This window comes from Heterodontus francisci, chromosome 43, assembly GCF_036365525.1.
Source record: "Heterodontus francisci isolate sHetFra1 chromosome 43, sHetFra1.hap1, whole genome shotgun sequence".
Lineage (NCBI taxonomy): Eukaryota > Metazoa > Chordata > Chondrichthyes > Heterodontiformes > Heterodontidae > Heterodontus > Heterodontus francisci.
This window is the reverse complement of record NC_090413.1, coordinates 17223716-17246423: the sequence shown is the minus strand read 5'-3', so window position 1 is coordinate 17246423 and position 22708 is coordinate 17223716. Positions and strand designations below refer to the sequence as shown.

The following is a 22708-nucleotide window of genomic DNA, read 5'->3' as shown; positions in this document are numbered from 1 at the left end:
CACTATAACAGATGATCCCATTGCTGTGGGAGCTTGTGTTCACAATTGGCTGCCATATTTCCTACATCACAACAGTGACTTCACTTCAAAAGTACTCTTTTCTTTGTTTATTAAGCATTTTGGGATGCCCTGAGGGGGACAGTATAGAGATGGACTGAGTGGCCTCCTTCTGTGCTATAGCATTCCATGAAAACAGGAAACTTTCTCAACCCTGCTCCCGCGCTGTCAACAACAACAACAACAACTTGTAATTATATAGCGCCTTCAATGCAATAAAATGTCCCAATGCTCACAGCAGCATTATGAAACAAAGTATGACACCGAGCCACTTAAGGAGATTATCAAGTCAGATGACCAAAAGCTTGGGCGAGGAAGTCGGTTTTAAGGAGCATCTTAAAGGAGGGGAAAGAGGTTGAGAAGGGGAAGGGTTTAGGCAGGGAATTCCAGAGCTCAGGGCCCAGGCAGATGAAGGCATGGCCGCCAATGGCAGTGTGATTAAACTAGGGGTATTTCAAGAGGCCAGAATAAGAGGACCACTGATATCTCAGAGACTTGTGGGGCAGGAGGGGGTTACAGAGATAGGAAGAGGTGAGGCCATGGAGGGACTTGAAAACCAGGATGAGTGTTTTAAAAATCAAGGCGTTGCTTAGCTGGGAGCCAATGTCGGTCAACAGGCGCCATGGCAACTGTCTGAGGTTGAACCAGACTGTTTGCAACTTTTCTGTCATATTTGACCCTGAGGTGAGCTATCGACCACATATCGGCACCATCACTAAGACTGCTTAATTCTACCTCTGTAATATCGCCTGACTCAGTGCGTCTGCTGTTGAAACATTCATCTTTACCTCTGTTACCTCTAGAACTAACAATTCCAATGCTCTCCTGACTGGCCTCCCACATTCTAACCTCCGTAAACCTGATGCCAATCGAAAACTCTGCTGCCTGAGCCCTAATTCACACTGTCACAGTAACTCTTCAGCGGAGGTACAGCGACTACTCTGTTCAAGTGTGTAAATGATGCCACATGTCTGGTGAAGTTGTAGCCCAGGAGTGGCAGCAGGTCCGAGGAAATTTCTGATCTTCATGGAATCACACAGCACTGAAGGAGGCCATTCGGCCCGTTGAGCCTGTGCTGGCTGTTTGAAAGCCATCCAATTCGTCTCACTCCCCCTGCTCTTTCCCACTGCCATGCTTTTCTTTCCCCTTTCCACGGATGTGACTAATCCTCCTTTGAAAGTTACTGTCGAATCTGCCTTCGCCACACTTTCAGGCAGCATACTCCAGATCACAACACCAGCTATGCTTCACGAATTGGCAAAATCAGCCAAGGTTTCTGCTCCGAGTCATTGTCCAGCAATCCGTGATGGAAATTGGACGTCAGACGAGGATCGGATCGAACCTTGTTGCGATGGCTTTCATGGTCAAATGGCCTGTCCATACTCATGAGCAATGTTCATCCTGGGATGCCCTGGAGAGCACTTGTGACCTGTAAAACCATACTCCGCTACAAATCAGCGTCTTCAGGGCACAATGCAACAATTTCTGTCAGTGTTTGGAACAGTTTCGGAGAAGTTCTCACACAAAGTCTTCCCCTGTCTTTTCACAGGTTGCTGACATTTAAAGCGGTGGCACAATTTATTCTGCTGGGCTGCTCCTGGGTCTTTGGCCTGTTTCAGGTTAAGGAGGGAAGCATTGTGATGTCGTATTTATTCACCATATTGAATGTTGTCCAGGGTGTATTCATTTTCTGTGTTTACTGCGTGTTAAACAAGCAGGTAGGCAACTTTGAAACATGAATTTTGCTTAAATGCGTGGACCTAATTAAAAGTTGCAGTTACTCTTTCACTGTTATTACTGGTTTGAGTATATTATATAGCAAAGTCCATAGATTTTGTGAGTGAAAGTGTATATGTGTGTGTATATGGGTGTGTGTTTGTACTTGTGGATTTATGTGTATGTATGCATGTATGTGTCTTTGCGTTTGTGTGTGTGCATTCACTGTGTGTGTGTATGTGTGCAAATTTGTATGTGTGCATGTGAATGTGTACATGTGTGTGCATACGTGTGTGTGTGTGTTTATATGTGTGGGTGTGAGAGTGTGGGTGTGTATGTGAGTGAGTTTGAATGAATGTGTGAGTGAGTGAGTGAGTGTGTGTCTGTGTGCGTGTGTGAGGAGACCTGCAGTGTGTGAGAATTGGTTGAACCTAAAACAAGGTGAATGAACATGATAATCTATTTTCTGTCTTTTTCACTTCCTGCTGTGTAACATTTATTGATGATAATTGTCACACATTCCTGTCAGCCATGTTTCTGTCACTGAAGGGTTGCACTTGGCTTCTGCGATTTAAACTTTTTAAACTCAATCTTTCTCTCCATCCTCCTAATCCATTGGGTCAAAAAATCCTACAATTGAAAAGGAGCTGTTCTTTCAACTCTACTTTCACTGACTCTCTGCCAGAGCTGTGAGTTTGACTGAGAGATGTGCAATGGCACATGAACAGGCCATTTAAAACTATTCATAACGTGTTACTACGGCTTCCTCAAGGGCGGCTGATCTGCTGTCACATGCATCAAATTGATCTTTTTTTCCATGCCTTTTAGAGAAAAACTATGCGTTTTAGAAATAAAAAAAAATTTAAAATGCTGGAAATGCTTCAAACAAAAGAAATGATCTGATATGCTCAGTTGTCTCTTTCTTTGCAATGATGGACGAGGACTTTTTTCTTTAATTCATGAGATGTGGGCATCACTGGCAAGACCAGTATTTGTTGCCCATTTCTCATTGCCCTTGAGAAGATGATGGTGAGCCACCTTCTTGACAACTGAGTGTCTTGCTCAGCCTTTTCAGGGGGCAGTTAAGAGTCAACCACATTGCTGTGGGTCTGGAGTCACATATAGACCAGACCAGGTAAGAGTGGCAGATTTTCTTCCCTAATGGGCATGAGTTATATGATCATTTAGCTGTTTATTCTAGATTTATTGAGTTAACTGAATTTATATTCCCCAGCTGCACATGGCGGGATTTAAACTCAAGTCTCTGCATCATTAGTCCAGGCCTATGGATTACTAGCCCCATAACATAACCTGGGAAAGTCCCAGTTGGGCCGTCTTAAACCACTGTAGTGAATGCTAACATTATGTGGTTTAAGAGGGCGCAATAGTACTGTCTCTGGGCAACAAGGAATGCCCACACCCCAAGAACAAAAACCTGTTGCGCATTTCCTGCATTTTTTGCTTTAGGAAGGTTAGGAACAGGAGGAGGCCGTTCTGCCCCTCGAACCTGTTCAACCATCCAATTAGTTCGTGGCTCATCTGCACCTCAGCTCCATTTACCCGCCTTTGCTCCCTAATCTTTGATACCTTTACCTAATAAAAATCTATCAATCTCAGTCTTGAGAGCTCCAACTGTCACCCAGCCTTCCAGAGAATTCCAGATTTCAACCAGCCTCTGCATGAAAATTTCTACTTACATTTTTTCAGCACAGTTGAATTGGATATCAGTTTCATGTATAGAAAAATAAATTAATCATCTCTATTTAGTAGGCTGCTGTTTACCACTGAATGGACTCCTCTGTGTCATAACAGACAGAAGACCTTTATTATCAAATAAGTGTACCAATGGTAGCTATTTAACATTTAATGTGATGTGATTGTGCACATTGATGGAGAAGTGAATGCTGTTCCGTTTCTGTGGACAGTCTGTGGTTGCATGGTCAACATACGTAAATGGAGGTCAAAGTTCAACATTTTCCCTATAACGAAATGCTAAAATCTTGTTTAACGTTCTGCAGTTGGTGCATGTCAACACACGATAAAAGTTGTTTTTGAGTTTCGCTTGCGTTAGTGGACGGCTTCGCCTTCACGTTGGATGTGTCTTGAGCTTATTAATGCTGAACAGCTCCTTGATTGTGTTATATCACCAGGTGAGGAAAGAATACCAGAAGTGGTTTATCAGAATTTGCCAGCCAAAGAAAACAGAAATGACAGATACATGCTCTTCCACGTTGAACATTTCCAAGACGATGGTGAGTAACCAAGGAACAACCAGTTCTTTTATTATATGGTATGTGCAGTACAAAAACAGGTCATTAGGACTAACAGATCTACACCAGTCTTTATGTTCAATGCAAGACTTCTCCCATCCCTCTTTATCTCACCCCATCATCCTATCCCTTTCTCCCTCATGTGTTTATCCAACTTCCCCACAAATGCATCTATAATATTTGCCTCAACTGCTCCCAGTGGTATTGAATTCCACATTCTAACCACTCTTTGGCAACAAAATTTCTCCTGAATTCCTTATTGGATTCAATAGTCACCAGGCTGCTAGTTTTGGTCTCTCCTGCAAATGGAAACATCTTCTCTATGTCTGCTCTATTAAGTCCATTCATAATTTTAAAGACCTCTACTCGGTCACCCCTTAGCCTTCGCTTTTCTAGACAAAAGCACCCCTGATAGTTATAATCTCTCAATTCTGGTAGCATCATTGTAAATATAATTTTTGCACCTTTTCCAATGACTCTATATCTTTTATTTTAATATGGAGACCAAAACTGTGCACAGTACTTTAAGTCTAACCAAGATTTTATACAAGTTTTACTTAATTTCTCTGCTTTTCAGTTCTATCCCTCCTTCTAGAAATGAACCCCAATTCTTTGTTTGCTTTTTTAATGGCCTTATTAACCTGCATTGCGACTTTTACTGATGACTTTAGATGGAATCCCTTACGACTCACATTAACAATAAGTATCACTCAATCCGCAGAACAATGCAACTCAGTTGTAGAGCTGCAATTACTTTCTTAGCTGCCTTTGACTACAGTCCTCATTGCCTGTAGAGGGTGCATTCACGCAAAGGAGATTTGCTCTGCTCTTCTTTGAAAAAGTGCCATGGGATCATTTATGTCCATCTGAGAAGGTAGATGGGGCTTCGGCTTAACATCTCTTGTGAAAGACACTTTGCTCAGTCAAAGAGTTATTAAGGTTTTAAGGATGGTCTTAAAAAGAGAGAGAGGCAGAGAGGTTTAGGAAGGGAGTTCCAAAACTTAGGGACTAGGCAGCTGAAGATTTCTCAGTAATATGTGGTGTAAACCCCCATTTTTATGTGGGGAAATATCAGCTAAATAAACATCAACGACTATGCTGCATTGCTTAGGTGTTCCAAGAGAGGGATTTGTTGACACTGGAGATGTAAAATCTATTATGTTATGTTTTCCTAGGCACTGAAGACTGTGGATGAACCCACAGCTAGAACAGAGGTATCCTGGATGAGGTCGGGCAATGACAGCACATGAATCACTGAATTCCACCACAAATTGGAATACTTCAGTACTAAACTTTCTTGGTTTTAAGTAACTTTCTGTAATTTTTTGCTAACAGATCACTTGAAAATGATGCTTGTTTAACACCTCTGCCTGTTGTCTTGTGTCTTTCAACTTGCATTTATATAGAGCCTTTAACATAGTAAAACATTCTCAAGACGCTTCACAGGCGCGCTATCGAACAAATTTTGACGTCGAGTCACATAAGGAGATATTAGCGACTGTTGACCAAAAGCTTGGTCAAAGAGTTAGGTGAGGAAATATCACCAAGAATAAGGTCAGACTCCTGATGGATTAAAGTCATATTAACCACCTGTTTAACTGAAGCAGTAAAAAGATAGGACAACTTTAACCCAACCCGTCTGTCGGAATATTGACGGGCTGGCATTTAACCCTGATTTTATGCCCCATTGAAGTCAATATTGGGGAGGAATCAAACTGGCATTGCAATGGATCCCATGGAGTTTATTCCCAGAGAGTTAAGTTAGAAATTAACCACTTAGCCACAACTAGAAAAATGATGGGAAAGGCAAATTAGTACGTCATTCTAATTTATAAAGATAATTCTGGACAATATGGGAAAGCAATGTTAAAACATACATTGAATTGGGGCCACATGAACAGAACAGCAGAATACAAGTGGATGGAGGCTGTACAAGACTTTACAACACACTGAGCAGATTTCACCTGAAGTCCAATTCCAGCAACCATGGGGTAATATGAGCCTAACCCTGCCCAGGCAGCAGATTGAAGGGATCAGATCACCTGCCCATCATACACATCGAAGGGAGTGGACAGTAAAATCGGGCGGTGTGTAAAACCCGTGCTCAATCTCATCGCATCAGTCTCCCCCAACCCATGTTTCAAGTAAGTGATACTTGCTTTGGAGAGGAGTAACAAAAATGATTCAGAGTGCAAGTATAAGGAAAGATTAGCATTTAACTTTAACAGGGAAGGCAGATAAGGAAGGCACCTAAATTAAACTATTAATTGGCTTGACAAAGATTAACCCAGAATGTAAGTCAGTGTCAGTCAGGCAAATGGGACATTAAGTTAAGTTCAGAAAAGTTGAAAAGTACATTTAGACAGATCTTCAAAAAAAAATGACAATTGCATTGAACAATCTCTGTACCTGGTGAAGGCAAGTTGCATGGACTATTTGGTATATCGGAGATGACTCGATGGGGTGTATAGTTCCTCTAAAACTATTTGACTGGGAATTTTCTCAGCCTTGTTTTCACACTGCTGCTGTACTCTCACCATGAGTACATTGGAAACGCTGCTTCGGTGTGTACGCAAGCTTTCTGCTACACTTCTGGCAAAGTTACGATGCTGGGGTAGGAGCAGCTCTGAGGCAACTTCCAACCTTCAGAGGATCATACAGCACAGAAGGAACCATTTGGCCCATCATTCCTGTGCCAGCTCTTTGGAAAATGCACTTCCACCAGCCTTTCAGGCAGTGCGTTCCAGATCATAACAACTCACTGCGCAAAAAAAAAATCTCCATATTAATGCTGCCCCGGTTCTTTTAGAAATTAACTTAGACCTGTGTCCTCTTGTTGTTACAAAAGTGTACTGTAGAAAATAAATACTTGGAACTGGAATGCCATTGAATTATGTCTGAGTATAAAGTTGAGTGCAATCCCATTCCGCCCTAAACCCACCCACTCCCCTCCACGAGCCCCAGTAGGACCAGCCCTTCCCTGCTCCCTCTGTACCTGGTGAAGTTTCCTGCAATGAGCCAGGGCTGCGACAGTTCAGTTCCCATTTCCAAGTCGCTCATACACCACTTCCACGTGTGTTCATGGCATTGCTCTGGCAATTCGGGTCAGTACGAAAGAGGGAATGGGAGGTACTTTCCTGAAATTGGGATTTAGGATGTGCATAGGTTGTCTATCATCCTGAGCAGGAATGATCAGGCTCCAGTCCTTAGTGCCTCAATAGCTGTGAATATTACTCTATTATATATTAGTAACGATAAGCGATATTGAGTCTGTAGATGGTGCGGTGAGCTTAACCTGATGTCATGTAATGTTATGTGACCATCGACCAATGGAACTCAAAAAGATAAAGTGAAAACTTTTACATCTTTGAAAATGCCCACATCCTTAAAGGGAACTTCCTTTGTCCCATTCCAGATGGCCATTGAAAGAAAAATGCAGCACAGCTGACATAAATACCACACTAGGCCTCGCCTTTTGCCACGGAGGCCTCCAAGATCATCTTCCGGTCCAGAGTCCGCTCCATTGAGCAGGATGAGATGTGCTCACGTTACTTCTTCCAAAAGGTACACAGAGAGAGCTCCGTGATCAGAAGCCTGAAGGAAGAGGATGGCTCGGTAACATCTTCGCAGTCCGACATACTAAGGAACAGCAAATCCTTTTATGCTGGGCTGTATGATGCGAAGCCCACAGACAGCAGAACCTCCCAGTCCTTCCTGTCATCTATCACAGAGGTCTTAGATGACAGCATGAGTGAGAGAGTGGACAAGCCGTTAACCCTGGACGAGCTGACAAAGGCCGTCGAGTCCTGCGAGACGAATAAAACTCCCGGAAGCGATGGCTTACCGGTTGAGTTGCATTCGGCCCTATGGGATTGGGTCGGCCTGGGCCTGCTGGAAGTATACGAGAGATTTCTCCTGGCCAGCAGCATGTCAGAATCCGTGAGGAAAGATATCATCACCCTAGTCTACAAGCGGAAGGGGAAGAAATCAGAAATTGGAGGCCAAATCACTGCTTAATGTTGACTACAAGATTCTGTCCAAAGTCATAGCCAGTCGAGTCAAGTCTGCTCTGGAGTTGGTGATTCACCCTGACCAGACCTGCACTGTACCCGGCAGAAAGATCTCCGATAGTCTCGCGCTACTCAGGGATACGATCACCTATGTACAGGACAGGAGGGTGGACATCTGCCTCATCAGCCTGGACCAACAGAAGGCTTTTGACAGGATATCACACACCTACATGATGGATGTGCTTTCCAAAATGGGATTTGGGGAGGGAATCTGCAATTGGATCCAACTGCTCCACACGAACATTGGTAGCTCAGTTTCAATCAATGGGTGGGAATCAGAAAGTTTCCTGATCCAATCTGAAGTCAGACAGAGCTGTCCTCTCTCCACTGTCTTGTTTGTTTGCTTTATTGAACCCTTTGCTGAGTCTATTAGGAAGGATGCGAGCATAAGAGGGGTGACAATCCCAGGCAGTGGAGGCACTCAGGTTAAAACCTCCCTGTACATGGATGACGTCGCCGTCTTCTGCTCGGATCCGCTGTCCGTTCGCGGACTGATGAGCATCTGCGACCAGTTCGAACTGGCCTCGGGAGCCAAAGTTAACCACGGCAAGAGCGAGGCCATGTTCTTTGGGAACTTGGCTGACCAGTCCTTTGTCCCCTTCACCGTCAGGTCAGACTACCTGACGGTGCTGGGGATATGGTTCGGAGGGGCTGGCGCGTGCACCAAAACCTGGAGGGAGTGAGTAGCCTGGGCACACCATAAGCTGAGCATGTGGGAGCAGCGATCTCTCTCCATTGTGGGTAAGAACCTGGTCATCAGGTGCGAGGCGCTCACATTGTTGCTGTACGTGGCACAGGTCTGGCCCATACCCCACTCCTGCGCCATGGCAGTCACCCGTGCCATTTTCCACTTCATATGGGGATCCAAAATGGACTGGGTCCGGAGGGACACAATGTTCAAACCCCTTGATAAGGGTGGGAAAAATGTACCCAACGCCGTCCTCATCCTGATGACCACTTTCGTGTGGCTGCATCAAGCTGTGTGTAGACCTCCAGTACACAAACTCCAAGTGTCACTACGTGCTGAGGTTCTATCTGTCCCCGGTGTTGAGAAGGATGGGTCTGGTCACATTGCCACGGAACGCTCCATCCAGTTGGTCCATGCCGTACCACCTATCCTTTGTGGAAAAGTTTCTACGGAAAAACACCTTTGACCACCAATCCATCAGGCAGTGGTCTGCATGGAATGTCCTCAAGGCCCTACGGGAAAAGGAGATGGTGGATCCGGTTGGCTGGTTCCCTGAGCTGACTGCCAAAGTCATTTGGCGGAATGCCTCATCGCCAGAACTTTCAAACAAGCACCAAGACGTAGCTTGGCTGGTGGTGAGAAGAGCCCTCCCTGTCAGATCCTTCCAGCACACCCGAAGTCTCGCCCCCTCCGCACAATGTCCTCGAGGTGGCTGTGGTGGGGAAGAGACGGTTGCCCACCTCCTCCTGGAATGTGTCTTTGCAAAGCAGGTGCGGAAAGAGATGCAGTGGTTTTTGTTGAGGTTCATCCCAAGCAGCTCTGTAACACAGGAGTCTGTGCTCTACGGGCTGTTCCCAGGGACGCACACCGAGGCAAACATCAACTGCTGCTGGAGGACTATCAGTTCGGTGAAAGACGCCCTTTAGTCTGCCCGAAACTTGCTGGTCTTCCAGCGCAAAGAGTTGTCCACGACCGAATGTTGCAGACTGGCACATTCCAAGGTCCAGGCCTACGTGCTGAGGGACGCACTAAAGCTTGGGGCAGCCGCGGCAATGGCTCAAAGTGAACTGAAGGGCTGGACCCATGGGAAACCCTTCAACTGTATCCAGAAAATATTTGTTTTGCTGTAAAATGTATATAACATGTAAAATGAAATGGAAGGGTTGTGAGGCAACTCACTCCTGTATTGAAGGAAACTGATCTCCTTTGCACTCTTTGTATTATTTGACTTTGTGCTTTTTGGAACTGTTTTGTAATGTATGTTTACAGTTTTTTTATGAATAAAGATGTGATTCTTTAGAAATCTTTGCATGGAATCAGGGGACTTGATGAGGCTTTCTTGTACTTGGTACATCAGTGCCACAGGTAAATCCCCAGTGCTCTGCATTCAACTGAAGCACAGAAGGCTTCAGGCATTTTCCCTCATATAATGTATTGACTCAGGGGCTGCATTACAGCATCGCAACCAGAACCATTGTAAGGATATGCACTTAAATTATGGAATAATTGATCTTGGTCAGATGACCGAGAAGCTGAAATGTGTGCAAGGGGTATCAGACGAAGCCAGTGTGTTGATTCCGCCACCAATAAAGCAGTGGTAGTCATGACTGGGCGGCCAACACTCCTATCTCTGATTCAGCAGGTTGTGGGTTGAGTGCTGAGCTGTTGGAAATGCTGCCAATCAGATTGAACAGAGGCCTGAGGCTCTATCTCTGTTGATAGGTAGACATAAAAGATCATATTGAGCTAGTCTGAAGAAGAGTAGGGAAATTCTCCCTGGTGTTCGAGTTGATATTTACCCCTCAGCCAACATCACTATAAAACGGATTATCTGGTAATTGTCACGTTGCTGTTTGTGGGAGCTTGCCGTGCGCTAATTGCCCGCTACATTACAGCAGTGACTACACTTCGAAAGTACTTCACTGATGTAAAGTGCTTTGGGATAACATGGGAAGGGGGGAGGGTGAAAGATACGATATAAATGCAAGGCTTTTTTTCTTTAACCAGACATAGGCCCACATGGTGGTGGAATGTTGTAGAGAGACAGCTTGAGCAGTAGCGATAACTCGTGGAGTTCGAGTGCTGTCTCTGTAGCTAGGAGACAATACACTTTATCATGATTGGTCTAGAGGAAGGCAAGATTATCGATCTCTTATCTGAGGTGATTTTCTCACACACAGGAACTGCAAGCAGGAAATGACTGCTGGTTTTCTGCTTGCAGCTTTCAGACAAGCCAGGCTGAGCAAAGCGGATCGTTAACATGGTAGCTTCAAAACTGATGCTCCAGTGGCCAAAGCCTGTGGTCATTAGCTGCTGACGTTGGTCTCTAAAAAACAGACAAGACCACAAAATGATTTGATTGAAGGTGATACTTCGAATTGTAGGATTACACAGCACAGAAGGAGGCCATTCGGCCCACCTTGCCTGCGCTGGCTCATTTCAAAAGAGCCTGTCCCATCCCCCACACTTTCCCCTCTAGCCCAGCGGATGTTGCCTTCGCAAGTATATATTCAATGCTGTTTTGTAAGTTACTATTTAATCTGCTTCCGCCAGTCTTTCAGGCAATGCACTCCAGATCACCAACAACTCGCTGCTTAAAAGAAAAACTCTCCTCATCTCGCCCGTGATTATTTTGCCAATCGTCTTAAATCTGTGTCCTCTGATTACTGACCCTCCTGCCCCGGAAACAGTTTCTCCTTATTTATTCTATCGAAATCCTTCATAATTTTGAACATAAAATTATTTAAGCATCCCTTACCTGATACTGGAGAAGTATCTGGAGGTGAGGAGGGTGCCAAGCATCTGACCTGACAAGAGGTTATTGATTGGTGCCACTCAGTGTAGAGGACCAGTTGCGTTCCGCATTTGTTTCATTGCCAGGCCTGTACAATTTTACAAGCCATGTCCTGTAGTAATATACACATTGAACACATTCCAATGCCTGAGGGTTCCTTCCTGACAGGCTTGATGTATGTTAATCCCCTAGCCATTACATTTGGACATGGGAGGAGCACTACCTTGTGTGACCAGCTTATTAACCCACTTAACAAGGCAGGGTTGGATTTGTGGATGGAGGAAACAGAGGCCTGATAAGGCAAAGGTACATTGTGCACAAAGTTCTCTCCTTGACCAAGAAGCAAGAACAGGCATCAGAACGTAAGAATGTACGAAATAGGAGCAGGAGTAGGCCATACAGCCCATCGATCCTGCTTCTTGATTCAATACGATTATGGTTGAAAGTCTACATCAGCTCCACCTCCCCGCTCTATCTCCATATCCCTTGTTTTCCTTTGTACCAAAAAATCTATTGATCTGAGCATCCACAGCCCTCTGGGGTAGAGAATTCCAAAGATTCGCAGCCCTCTGAATGAAGAAATTTCAGCTTTTTTCTGTCCTAAATGGTCAACCCTTTGTCCTAAGACGATGACGCTTAGTTCTGGACTCTCCAGCCAGGGAATCAGCCTTTCATCATCTAGCCTCTGAGGTCCTGTCAGAATCTTATACATTTCATACAGGTTAGGGAGGACCAGAGGTCACTGATTTAGGTTGTATAAGACCAGATCTAGGTTAGATGTCAATTGGTGGTTCTTTTCCAAGAGATTAGTGGATCTCTGGAACAGGCTGTGGGCTTCTGTGGTGGACACAGATCCGCTGAAGTCTTTCAAATGAGAGCTGGACCTGTATCTGGATGGGACAGGGTTCACTTTGCAGAAAAGGCAGGTACGGCATGACATTAATGAGCCAGAGTGATCTCATGGACTCGTTTTGATCCCGTAAAGGGGGATTGGAGAGGAATTTAACAGACTTTGTTTCCCCAAATTGGTCTGGAATTTTTGTCTGGGTTTTCACCTCCCCCAGGTTGCGTGTTGGGTGGAGAATGTATGTATTGTAATACATAAGATATTGCAATTATTGGGGAGAGGCTGGATGCCTACAACTAGTTTATATTGTCTCTCCTCATTTGCCCTTCCAAAATGCATCACTTCACACTTCTCTGCATTAGATTGCATCTGCCATGTGTTTGCCCATTTCACCAGTCTGTCTCTATCCTCCCTAATACTTTTACTCCTCATTTGTTTACTACCTTTCTAAGTTTTGTGTCATATGCATACTTTGAAATTATGTCCTTATATCCAGGTCCAGATCACTGAGATGTATCAAAAAGAGCAGTGGTCCTAATACTGCTCCTGTGGGACAACATTGTACACTTCCCTCCAGTCTGAAAATACAAGTGTTCACCACTACTCTCTGCTTATTACAGAAAGCCTCTGTAAATTCCGTATCTATGCTGCCACTGCCCCTTTAAACCCAATATACTCGCACAATTCTATCATACTCAGCAGCAGAACATGCTTCACAATCGACCACAAACTCAGAATCAATGGTGGTAAATTTAGCGACTCCGTCAAGAGACAACGCAAGGTCTCAGTCACACATATCCTGTGGTCAACTTTCAAAAAAGACTGCGTAGAGCAAAGGTCAAGTCAATCGGGGAACTTAATGAAGATCAAAAACACAGTACTGTTTCCCTGAAAATGGCACAGGATGCGCCTCGTGCGATTGTGATTTTCTGTTGATTGAGAAACAAAAGACTAAGGGCTGAATTTTATAAGCTGGCGACAGGCGAAAAAAGTAGCGGCCCGCCCATGTGGGCCGAAGGCCAAAGAGCCAGCGTGATTCCAAGCGCGGCGGCTCATTTAAACAACAGGGGCAGGCCACAACCCCCACAATCACGTGGAGGGGGGATGGGCTGTCCGTCCCTGGCAATGGCGTCAGCTGCCCGTGCGCAGGCGTTGACGCCATTTTTAAAGGGCTGTTAGCCCTACGAGTATTTAAATATGTAAAGAAAGACTTAATGAAATTAACTAAATACATCTCTTTGCCCCCTCCCACGCCAATAAAAATTAAATTAATTATTTAATGAACTAACCTAACTGCCCTATCCCCACCTTTACCATCTGACCTTCCCCTTGCAAACTACACTAACTTTGAACTACAACCCTTACCACCATCCCCTACACCCATGATGTTAATTTAACCCCGTCCCCACCCACCCTGCCTCACTGAGAAACTTACCTCTCCCTCCCTCCCCACCAGTGTTGAGCCTCGTTTCCCCGGATGGGGATCCAAAGGTGCCGGCCACCATGCCAAAGATTGTAACGGGACATCAGGAGGTGATGTAATTTTATTTAAATTATGGTCTCATCGCCCAGCGGTGGGGAGGCTGCCACGGAGCCTTGCCACTGCCAAGAGGATCGGGCCAGGCCCTGTCAGCGCAAAGTCCGTGGTGGGCCTCATCTGCAGCCTTATTCAGGCCCCCCTCCCCAACAACGGATTTCGACGTTGAGGCCTCCTTAAATCCAGCCCTAAGAATCTAAATTTAATGCCGGACACCACAGAGATGGAAATAGAAGAAAGTAGTGCTAGATCTAGTTGTAGACAATCAAGTGTAAGGGTAAATAATGCAAGGATAGGTAGGGGGTGCATCTTGGGAATATCAATCATAACATAATATATTAATAGAGAAGGAGAGGCAGGGGGTTTTGACCTAAGAGCTACTCTTTGTTGTGACAAGAGAGAATTTATGACTTAGCATGAGATTTGCTTGGAAACATAGGCCGGTATTTTACAGTGGGCGGACGGGAGCCGGACTCCGACATAAATGTCGGTGCCGAAACCGCTTCCGCCCAGCCTGGGGATCTGTCTGGTATTTTACGGGTCCCCAGGCTTTAATTGGCCCGAGGCAGGACTTCCACCCACTTGAGGGAGGAGGTCGCACCTCAGTGAGCTGTTGGCCAATCATCGGGCCGGCAGCTCTTAGTCACAGCAGCGCCACCAGGAGAGGTGTCCACTGCTGGGACTGCAGCCCAGCCGACCGAGGAGGATACCAAGGAGCCGGGACTGAAGGTAAGTTTGGGTTGCCTCACCAGGGGAATTGGTCATGCCCTGGTGAGGCTAGGATGGTTATTTGGGGGGGGGGGGGGGGGCGCCTTGGATCCCAGGGTTGGGTTGGGAGGTGGGGGCGGCCCTCAATCGGGCGCCCTGTGCCCGATTGTCAAGCCCCCCCCCCACCCCTGGGGTGCAGAAAGGCCGGCAGCTATAGCTGGTCAACCTTTCACGTCCCCGGCACACCCGCTTGCCATGGTAAAATACCCGTGGAGGTGGGCGAGGGCCCTTAAGTGACCGTTAAATGGCCACCATCCGACTCGCTGGAGCGGCGTAAAATTCCAGCCCTAGTTTCATTTTTGAACTGTTAAAAAGCCAGTGGGTTTGGACTAAAGCAGGCAGTTGGAATCTGCATATGGGCCTGCCAGGAGATTAGATGAAAACCCAGATAAGTATTACCTCGCTTTAAAGAATCCCTGCTCTTGAAAAGCAAAAGCTTGTATGAAGCTGTATTCCTGCATTTGAAGAAACCTTTACTACTATACTGCTGCTTAAGGCCTAAGAGGAGCCGTGTTGCTGAAACCTGCTGTATGACCTATGTGAAGCCTGCTGCAGTTGAATTTCTTTGAACGCCTACCCAAAACAGACTGCTCATCAACCTCGCCTGGAAAGACTTCTAGTGGCCGCCAATTATTTGACTTTGGGACACCTCGCCGGACCACAGGACTTCTGTCCAGATCTTTGCAGTATAAGTTTTTTTTTTATTCGTAACAGCTGTAAACAAAAATCCTTTTTTCCCGGTTAACCTGTTTTTGGATGAGGGCTAGGATATAAAAATACGGGGCTTTAAAAATCTCAGCTTGCATATATATTTACTTCATTATTGGTTAAGACTTGGTTTACAATAAACTGATAATTTTGTTGTTTATTTAAGAAACCTGGTTGGTGTGCTTTATTCTGGTGATAAATAGAGTATCAAATTGGCTGTATCCGTAAAGAACAAAGAACAAAGAACATTACAGCACAGGAACAGGCCATTCGGCCCTCCAAGCCTGCGTCGATCTTGATGCCTGCCTAAACTAACACCTTCTGCACTTCTGGGGCCCATATCCCTCTATTCCCTTCCTATTCATGTATTTGTCAAAATGTCTCTTAAACGTCTCTATGGTACCTGCTTCCACCACCTCCCCCGGCAGCAAGTTCCAGGCACTCACCACCCTCTGTGTAAAAAACTTGCCTCGCACATCCCCTCTAAACTTTGACCCTCGCACCTTAAATCTATGTCCCCTAGTAACTGACTCTTCCACCCTGGGAAAAAGCTTCTGACTATCCACTCTGTCCATGCCGCTCATAATTTTGTAAACCTCTGTCACGTCGCCCCTCCACCTCCGTCGTTCCAGTGAAAAGAATCCAAGTTTTTCCAATCCTCTCCTCATATCTAATGCCCTCCAGACCAGGCAATATCCTGGTAAACCTCCTCTGTACCCTCTCCAAAGCCTCCATGTCCTTCTGGTAGTGTGGCGACCAGAATTGCACGCAATATTCTAAGTGTGGCCTAACTAACTACGCCACTCCAGGCGCTGCTTCACAAACCACTGACCACCTCCAGGCGCGTATCCATTGTCTCTCGAGATAAGGAGGCCCAAAAGAAAAGAAAAGAAAAGGCCTAACTAAGGTTCTGTACAGCTGCAACATGACTTGCCAATTTTTATACTCTATGCCCCGACCAATGAAGGCAAGCATGCCGTATGCCTTCTTGACTACCTTAACCATCGGTGTTGCCACTTTCAGTGACCTGTGGACCTGTACGCCCAGATCTCTCTGCCTGTCAATACTCCTAAGGGTTCTGCCATTTACTGTATACCTCCCACCTGCAATAGACCTTCCAAAATGCATTACCTCACATTTGTCCGGATTAAACTCCATCTGCCATTTCTCCGCCCAAGTCTCCAACCGATCTATATCCTGCTGTATCCTCTGACAATCCTCATCATTATCCGCAACTCCACCAACCTTTGTGTTGTCCGCAAACTTACTAATCAGACCAGCTACATTTTCCTCCAAATCATTTATATATACTACAAACAGCAAAGGTCCCAGCACTGATCCCTGCGGAACACCACTCGTCACATCCCTCCATTCAGAAAAACACCCATCCACTGATACCCTCTGTCTTCTATGACCGAGCCAGTTCTGTATCCATCTTGCTAGCTCACCTCTGATCCCGTGTGACTTCACCTTTTGTACCAGTCTGCCATGTGGGACCTTGTCAAAGGCTTTACTAAAGTCCATATAGATAACATCCACTGCCCTTCCTTCATCAATCATCTTCGTCACTTCCTCAAAAAACTCAATCAAATTAGTAAGACACGACCTCCCCTTCACAAAACCATGCTGTCTCTCGCTAATAAGTTTGTTTGTTTCCAAATGGGAGTAAATCCTGTCCCAAATAATCCTCTCTAATAATTTCCCTACCACTGACGTAAGGCTCATTGGCTATAATTTCCTGGATTAACCTTGCCACCCTTCTTAAACAAAGGAACAACATTGGCTATTCTCCAGTCCTCTGGGACCTCACCTGTAGCCAATGAGAATGCAAAGATTTCTGTCAAGGCCCCAGCAATTTCCTCCCTTGCCTCCCTCGGTATTCTAGGGTAGATCCCATCAGGCCCTGGGGACTTATCTACCTTAATGCTTTGCAAGACATCCAACACCTCCTCCTTTTTGATAATGAGATGACTGAGACTATCTGCACTCCCTTCCCTAGGCTCATCATCCACCAAGTCCTTCTCTTTGGTGAATACTGATGCAAAGTACTCATTTAGCACCTCACCCATTTCCTCTGGCTCCACACGTAGATTCCCATCTCTGTCCTTGAGTGGGCCAACCCTTTCCCTGGTTACCCTCTTGCTCTTTATATACATATAAAAAGCCTTGGGATTTTCCTTAATCCTGTTTGCCAATGACTTTTCATGACCCCTTTTAGCCCCCCTAACTCCTTGCTTAAGTTCCTTCCCACTGTCTTTATATTCCTCAAGTGCTTCGTCTGTTCCTAGCCTTCCAGCCCTTACAAATGCTTCCTTTTTCTTCTTGACTAGGCTCACAATATCCCGCGTTATCCAAGCTTCCCGAAATTTGCCAAACTTGTCTTTCTTCCTCACAGGAACATGCTGGTCCTGGATTCTAATCAGCTGACGTTTGAAAGACTCCCACATGTCAGATGTTGATTTACCCTCAAACAGCCGCCCCCAATCTAAATTCTTCAGTTCCTGCCTAATATTGTTATAATTAGCCTTCCCCCAATTTAGCACCTTCACCCGAGGACTACTCTTATCCTTATCCACAAGTACCTTAAAACTTATGGAATTATGGTCACTGCTCCCGAAATGCTCCCCCACTGAAACTTCAACCACCTGGCTGGGCTCATTCCCCAATACCAGGTCCAGAATGGCCCCATCCCTAGTTGGACTATCTACATACTGTTTCAAGAAGCCCTCCTGGATGCTCCTCGCAAATTCTGCCCCATCCAAGCCCCTAGTACTAAATGAGTCCCAGTCAATATAGGGGAAGTTAAAATCACCCACCACCACAACCCTGTTACCTTTACATCTTTCCAAAATCTGTCTACATATCTGCTTCTCTACCTCCCGCTGGCTGTTGGGAGGCCTGTAGTAAACCCCCAACATCGTGACTGCACCCTTCCTATTCCTGAGCTCCACCCATATTGCCTCGCTGCATGACCTCTCCGAGGTGTCCTCCCGCAGTACAGCTGTGATATTCTCCTTAACCAGTAATGCAACTCCCCCGCCCCTTTTACATCCCCCTCTATCCCAACTGAAGCTTCTAAAGCCTGGAACATTTAGCTGCCAATCCTGCCCTTCCCTCAACCAAGTCTCTGTAATAGCAACAACATCATATTTCCAAGTACTAATCCAAGCTCTAAGTTCATCTGCCTTACCTGTTATACTTCTCGCATTGAAACAAATGCACTTCAGACCACCAGTCCCGCTGTGCTCAGCAACATCTCCCTGCCTGCTCTTCCTCTTAGTCCTACTGGCCTTATTTACCATATCCTCCTCATTTATTTCATTAGCTGTCCTACTGCTCTGGTTCCCACCCCCCCTGCCACACTAGTTTAAACCCTCCCGAGTGACGCTAGCAAACTTTGCAGCCAGGATATTAGTGCCCCTCCAGTTTAGATGCAACCCGTCCTTCTTGTACAGGTCCCATCTGTCCCTGAAGAGAGCCCAATGGTCCAGATATCTGAAACCCTCCCTTCTACACCAGCTGCTCAGCCACGTGTTTAGCTGCACTATCTTCCTATTTCTAGCCTCACTGGCACATGGCACAGGGAGTAATCCAGAGATTACAACCCTAGAGGTCCTGTTTTTTAACTTACTACCTAACTCCCTAAACTCCCCCTGCAGGACCTCATCGCTCTTCCTGCCTATGTCATTGGTACCGATGTGTACCACAACGTCTGGCTGTTCACCTTCCCCCTTCAGAATGCCCCCTGTCCGTTCAGAGACATCCTTGATCCTGGCACCAGGGAGGTAACATACCATCCTGGAGTCTCTTTCACATCCACCGAAGCGCCTATCTGTGCCCCTGAATATAGAGTCCCCTATAGCTATTGCTGTTCTGCGCGTTGTCCCTCCCTGCTGAACAATAGTGCCAGCCGTGGTGCCACTGCTCTGGCTGCTGCTATTTTCCCCTGATAGGCCATCCCCCCCAACAGTATCCAAAACGGTATACTTGTTAGAGAGGGGGATAGCCACAGGGGATTCCTGCACTGACTGCCTGCCCCTTCTAGCGGTCACCCATCTATCTGCCTGCACCTTGGGTGTAACCACTTCTCTAAAACTCCTGTCTATGACACTTTCTGCCACCTGCATGTTCCTAAGTGCACCCAATTGCCGCTCCAACCGATCCACGGGGTCTGTGAGGAGCTGCAACTGGGTACACTTCCTGCAGATGTAGTCGCCCGGAACGCTGGAAGCGTCACGGACTTCCCACATCTCACAGGTGAAGCACTTCACCCCTCTAACTGACATTTCTATCACTAATTAATAAATTAATTTAAAATAAATAAATTCTTATTAAATCCTTAGTAAATTATGATACACTTAACTATGCGGTCCCTCGTGCTAGATTTCGACAATAAATACTAAATGCTATCTAAATACAGTAATCTCTTCCCTCTGGTTTAGTTACTCTACTTATTAATTAGATAATTAGTGTTTTAATCAATTTTTATCTGTTTTAGTTTCAAATTTGGTACAGATTCCCTACCAGCCAATCAGGTCACAGCTTTCCTCTGACGTCACTTTTTCAGTTTTTTTTCCCCACCCGAGGTAACTTCGCCTGGAACTCCGCCCTCCGAGTCTTCTCCGAGAATGTAGGCCGCAAATCCCGGAGGTACGTTTTTTATACTTACCGGTCTGGAACTCCGCCCGCCGAGTCTTCTCCGAGAATGTAGGCCGTGAATCCCCAAGGTACGTTTTTTATACTTACCGCTCTGGAACTCCTCCCTCCGAGTCTTCTCCGAGAATGTAGGCCGTGAATCCCCGAGGTACGTTTTTTATATTTACCGCTCTGGAACTCCGCCCGCCGAGTCTTCTCCGAGAATGTAGGCCGTGAATCCCCGAGGTACGTTTTTTATACTTACCGCTCTGGAACTCCGCCCGCCGAGTCTTCTCCGAGAATGTAAGTGGGAAAGTTTATTGATATGCTGTGACCTGTAGAGAAGTGGTAACAATCACAATCCTTTGTGATCTAAAAAAAACTATTATAAAATGTGCCTTATCAATTATAACTCATTGCAAATGCATTCCTGAGTAAGAACATGTTAAAACCACAGCTTCTCATTTTAACACTTCTATTTCCTGAGACAGATTGACGCATCAGATTAAGAGGATAAGAACACTGAGCCACGAACATTAGTTCTATTTTATAAGGGACGGTGCAAGGGAAGGACACTCCAGTGGCGATGTGTGACCATAGAGTTTGAGGCGGCCTTGTTATTGCTATTTACGCGCTCGATTATTCAATGTAAAGAGGAGGCAATGCTCTGTATTCATGGCATCCAATCGATCGTTTTTCTTGCTGGGTAAGTTTGATAAGCACACCATATACTAGATACAAAAACAGATTGTGATAGTCCCTGCTCAGTATACTGCTCTTTTCTCTTTCTGTCTCTAATCCATTTTTAAAATGAATTTCATTAAACCATTTCATTGATTTCTCTTCTCCAGTTTTAATAATTCTTGGGCTATGAAAGTGCTTCTATTTTTAAAATATTTTTTGAGGACTCGGGTTTTAGAATTGTGGAGATGGATTCATTGGAGGACCAAAGAGATTCCATAGATGCTGGACTTTTTTTACAGGGTCACTGGAAGGACTCTGTTCAAAAAAAACATTTACTGGGTGTCACGTGTCTTCAGCTAAGTAAACAACAGGTGCCTTCTGACTATGGGAGTTGTTTTCATGAGAAGTGACATGTCAAGATTTATGGTGCTCAAGAGTGGGTTTCATTTTTGAATACTGTTTTGAGTCAGTTGGGTTTGTAGCCTTCTGAAAGAAACACCCAGCTCATCTTTTCACCACCTGTCTGAGAAACCCTGCAAAAAAACTGTGTGTGTGATAGTGGTAATGCCTGATGCAAGCTTTTGGAAGACTTCCTCTCGACATCTCCTGAATGAACTGAATCACAGAATTGTTACAGTGCAGAAGGAGGCCATTCAGCCCATCGTGTCTCACCGGCTCTTCGAAAGAGCAATTCCCTCAGTTCCATACCCCCGCCTTCTCCCCGTAACTCTATACATTCTTCCTTTTCATATTAGAGTCTAATTCCCTTTTGAATGTTTCAATTGAACCTGCCTCCACCACACTCTCAGGTAATGCATTCCAGACCCTAACCACTTGCTGCGTGAAAAAGTTTTTCCTCATATCACTTTTGCTTCTCTTACCAAATACTTTAAATCTGTGCCCTCTTGTTCTCAATCCTTTCATGAGTGGGAACAGTTTCTCTCTATCTACTTTGTCCAAACCCCTCAGATCAAATCACCTCTCAGCCTTCTCTTCTCCAAGGAAAACAGTCCTAACTTCTCCAGTCTACCTTCATAACTGAAGTTCTTCATCCTGGAACCATTCTCTTGAATCTTTTCTGTACTCTCTCCAATGCCCTCACAACTTTCCTAAGGTGCGGTGCCCAGAACTGGACGCAATACTCCAGCTGAGGCCTAGCTAGTGTCTTATACTAGTGTCTCTAACTGCTTCTAAAAAGATCCCCAAGACCCATCTACGTGTACCTGGTTGCCAGAAAGTATGCCATCTGGAACATAGCATATCTTATCCTTTTTCTTCACGAATTAACAGGTACTTTGGCCAAAGCATCTTTATTTTTCCTTTAACCTGTGCGTGTGCTGGGTATTTAGAAGGGAATGTATATATTTACTGTCATATTTCAAACTGTGTGTTAAAGCTTTGCATCTTCATTGACTAAGTCTTGTTTTATAATAAATTAATACTTTTGTTGATTATTAAAGAAACCCGGGTGGGGGATTTTATTCTGAAATTAAAATAGAAAGAGTATATAACTGCCCGCTTTGGTAATTGGGTAAACATTTAAATACACGTTGTTGACCTATGGGGAAGTGGAACTAGAGAAAGACGCATTCCTCCCACCAAAAACTCCGTAACACTTGGAGTTTTAACTATTCCAGTTGGTACAGCTATAAGACCAGGAAAAAGTACATACTGCTGTACTGACATTTGCATGTGTGTTCTTTCCTTCTCAGTGTTTGTACCTCTGTGTGGAGACACTTCTCACCGCTGTTCGGGTAATATTGCCATCATAATTGACGATTTCCCTATTGATTGGCATCGTAGGGTATTGGGGAGGATTTTCATGGGATCTCCAGCTGGCTGGTAGGAATTTGTCAAGGAGGCGTAAGGATTACATGTTTTCCTTGGGATATTTCTGTAAGCCTTGGCAGTCACTTATTTGCATTGTGGATGGA

At 45.2% G+C, this 22708-nt stretch overlaps 2 protein-coding genes across 8 annotated transcripts in view; both read left to right on the top strand.

Annotated features, from left to right (window-relative positions):
- LOC137355617 (adhesion G protein-coupled receptor E3-like) overlaps positions 1 to 10104 on the top strand; it is a 71231-nt gene extending 61127 nt beyond the window's left edge. For 5 of the 6 annotated variants that reach the window (XM_068020958.1, XM_068020962.1, XM_068020959.1 and 2 more), the window contains 3 exons: positions 1607 to 1775; positions 3924 to 4025; positions 5219 to 10104. In XM_068020958.1, coding sequence (XP_067877059.1) covers positions 1607 to 1775; positions 3924 to 4025; positions 5219 to 5293 — 346 coding nt within the window. In that variant the 3' untranslated portion in view covers positions 5294 to 10104. The remainder of the gene's footprint in view (positions 1 to 1606; positions 1776 to 3923; positions 4026 to 5218) is intronic. The other variant, XM_068020963.1, reaches the window with a different exon arrangement.
- Positions 10105 to 20614: 10510 nt separating this feature from the next.
- LOC137355622 (adhesion G protein-coupled receptor E4-like) overlaps positions 20615 to 22708 on the top strand; it is a 36534-nt gene continuing 34440 nt past the window's right edge. Inside the window, exons 1-2 of one of the 2 annotated variants that reach the window (XM_068020974.1) lie at positions 20615 to 20796; positions 22487 to 22528. In XM_068020974.1, coding sequence (XP_067877075.1) covers positions 20766 to 20796; positions 22487 to 22528 — 73 coding nt within the window. In that variant the 5' untranslated portion in view covers positions 20615 to 20765. The remainder of the gene's footprint in view (positions 20797 to 22486; positions 22529 to 22708) is intronic. The other variant, XM_068020975.1, reaches the window with a different exon arrangement.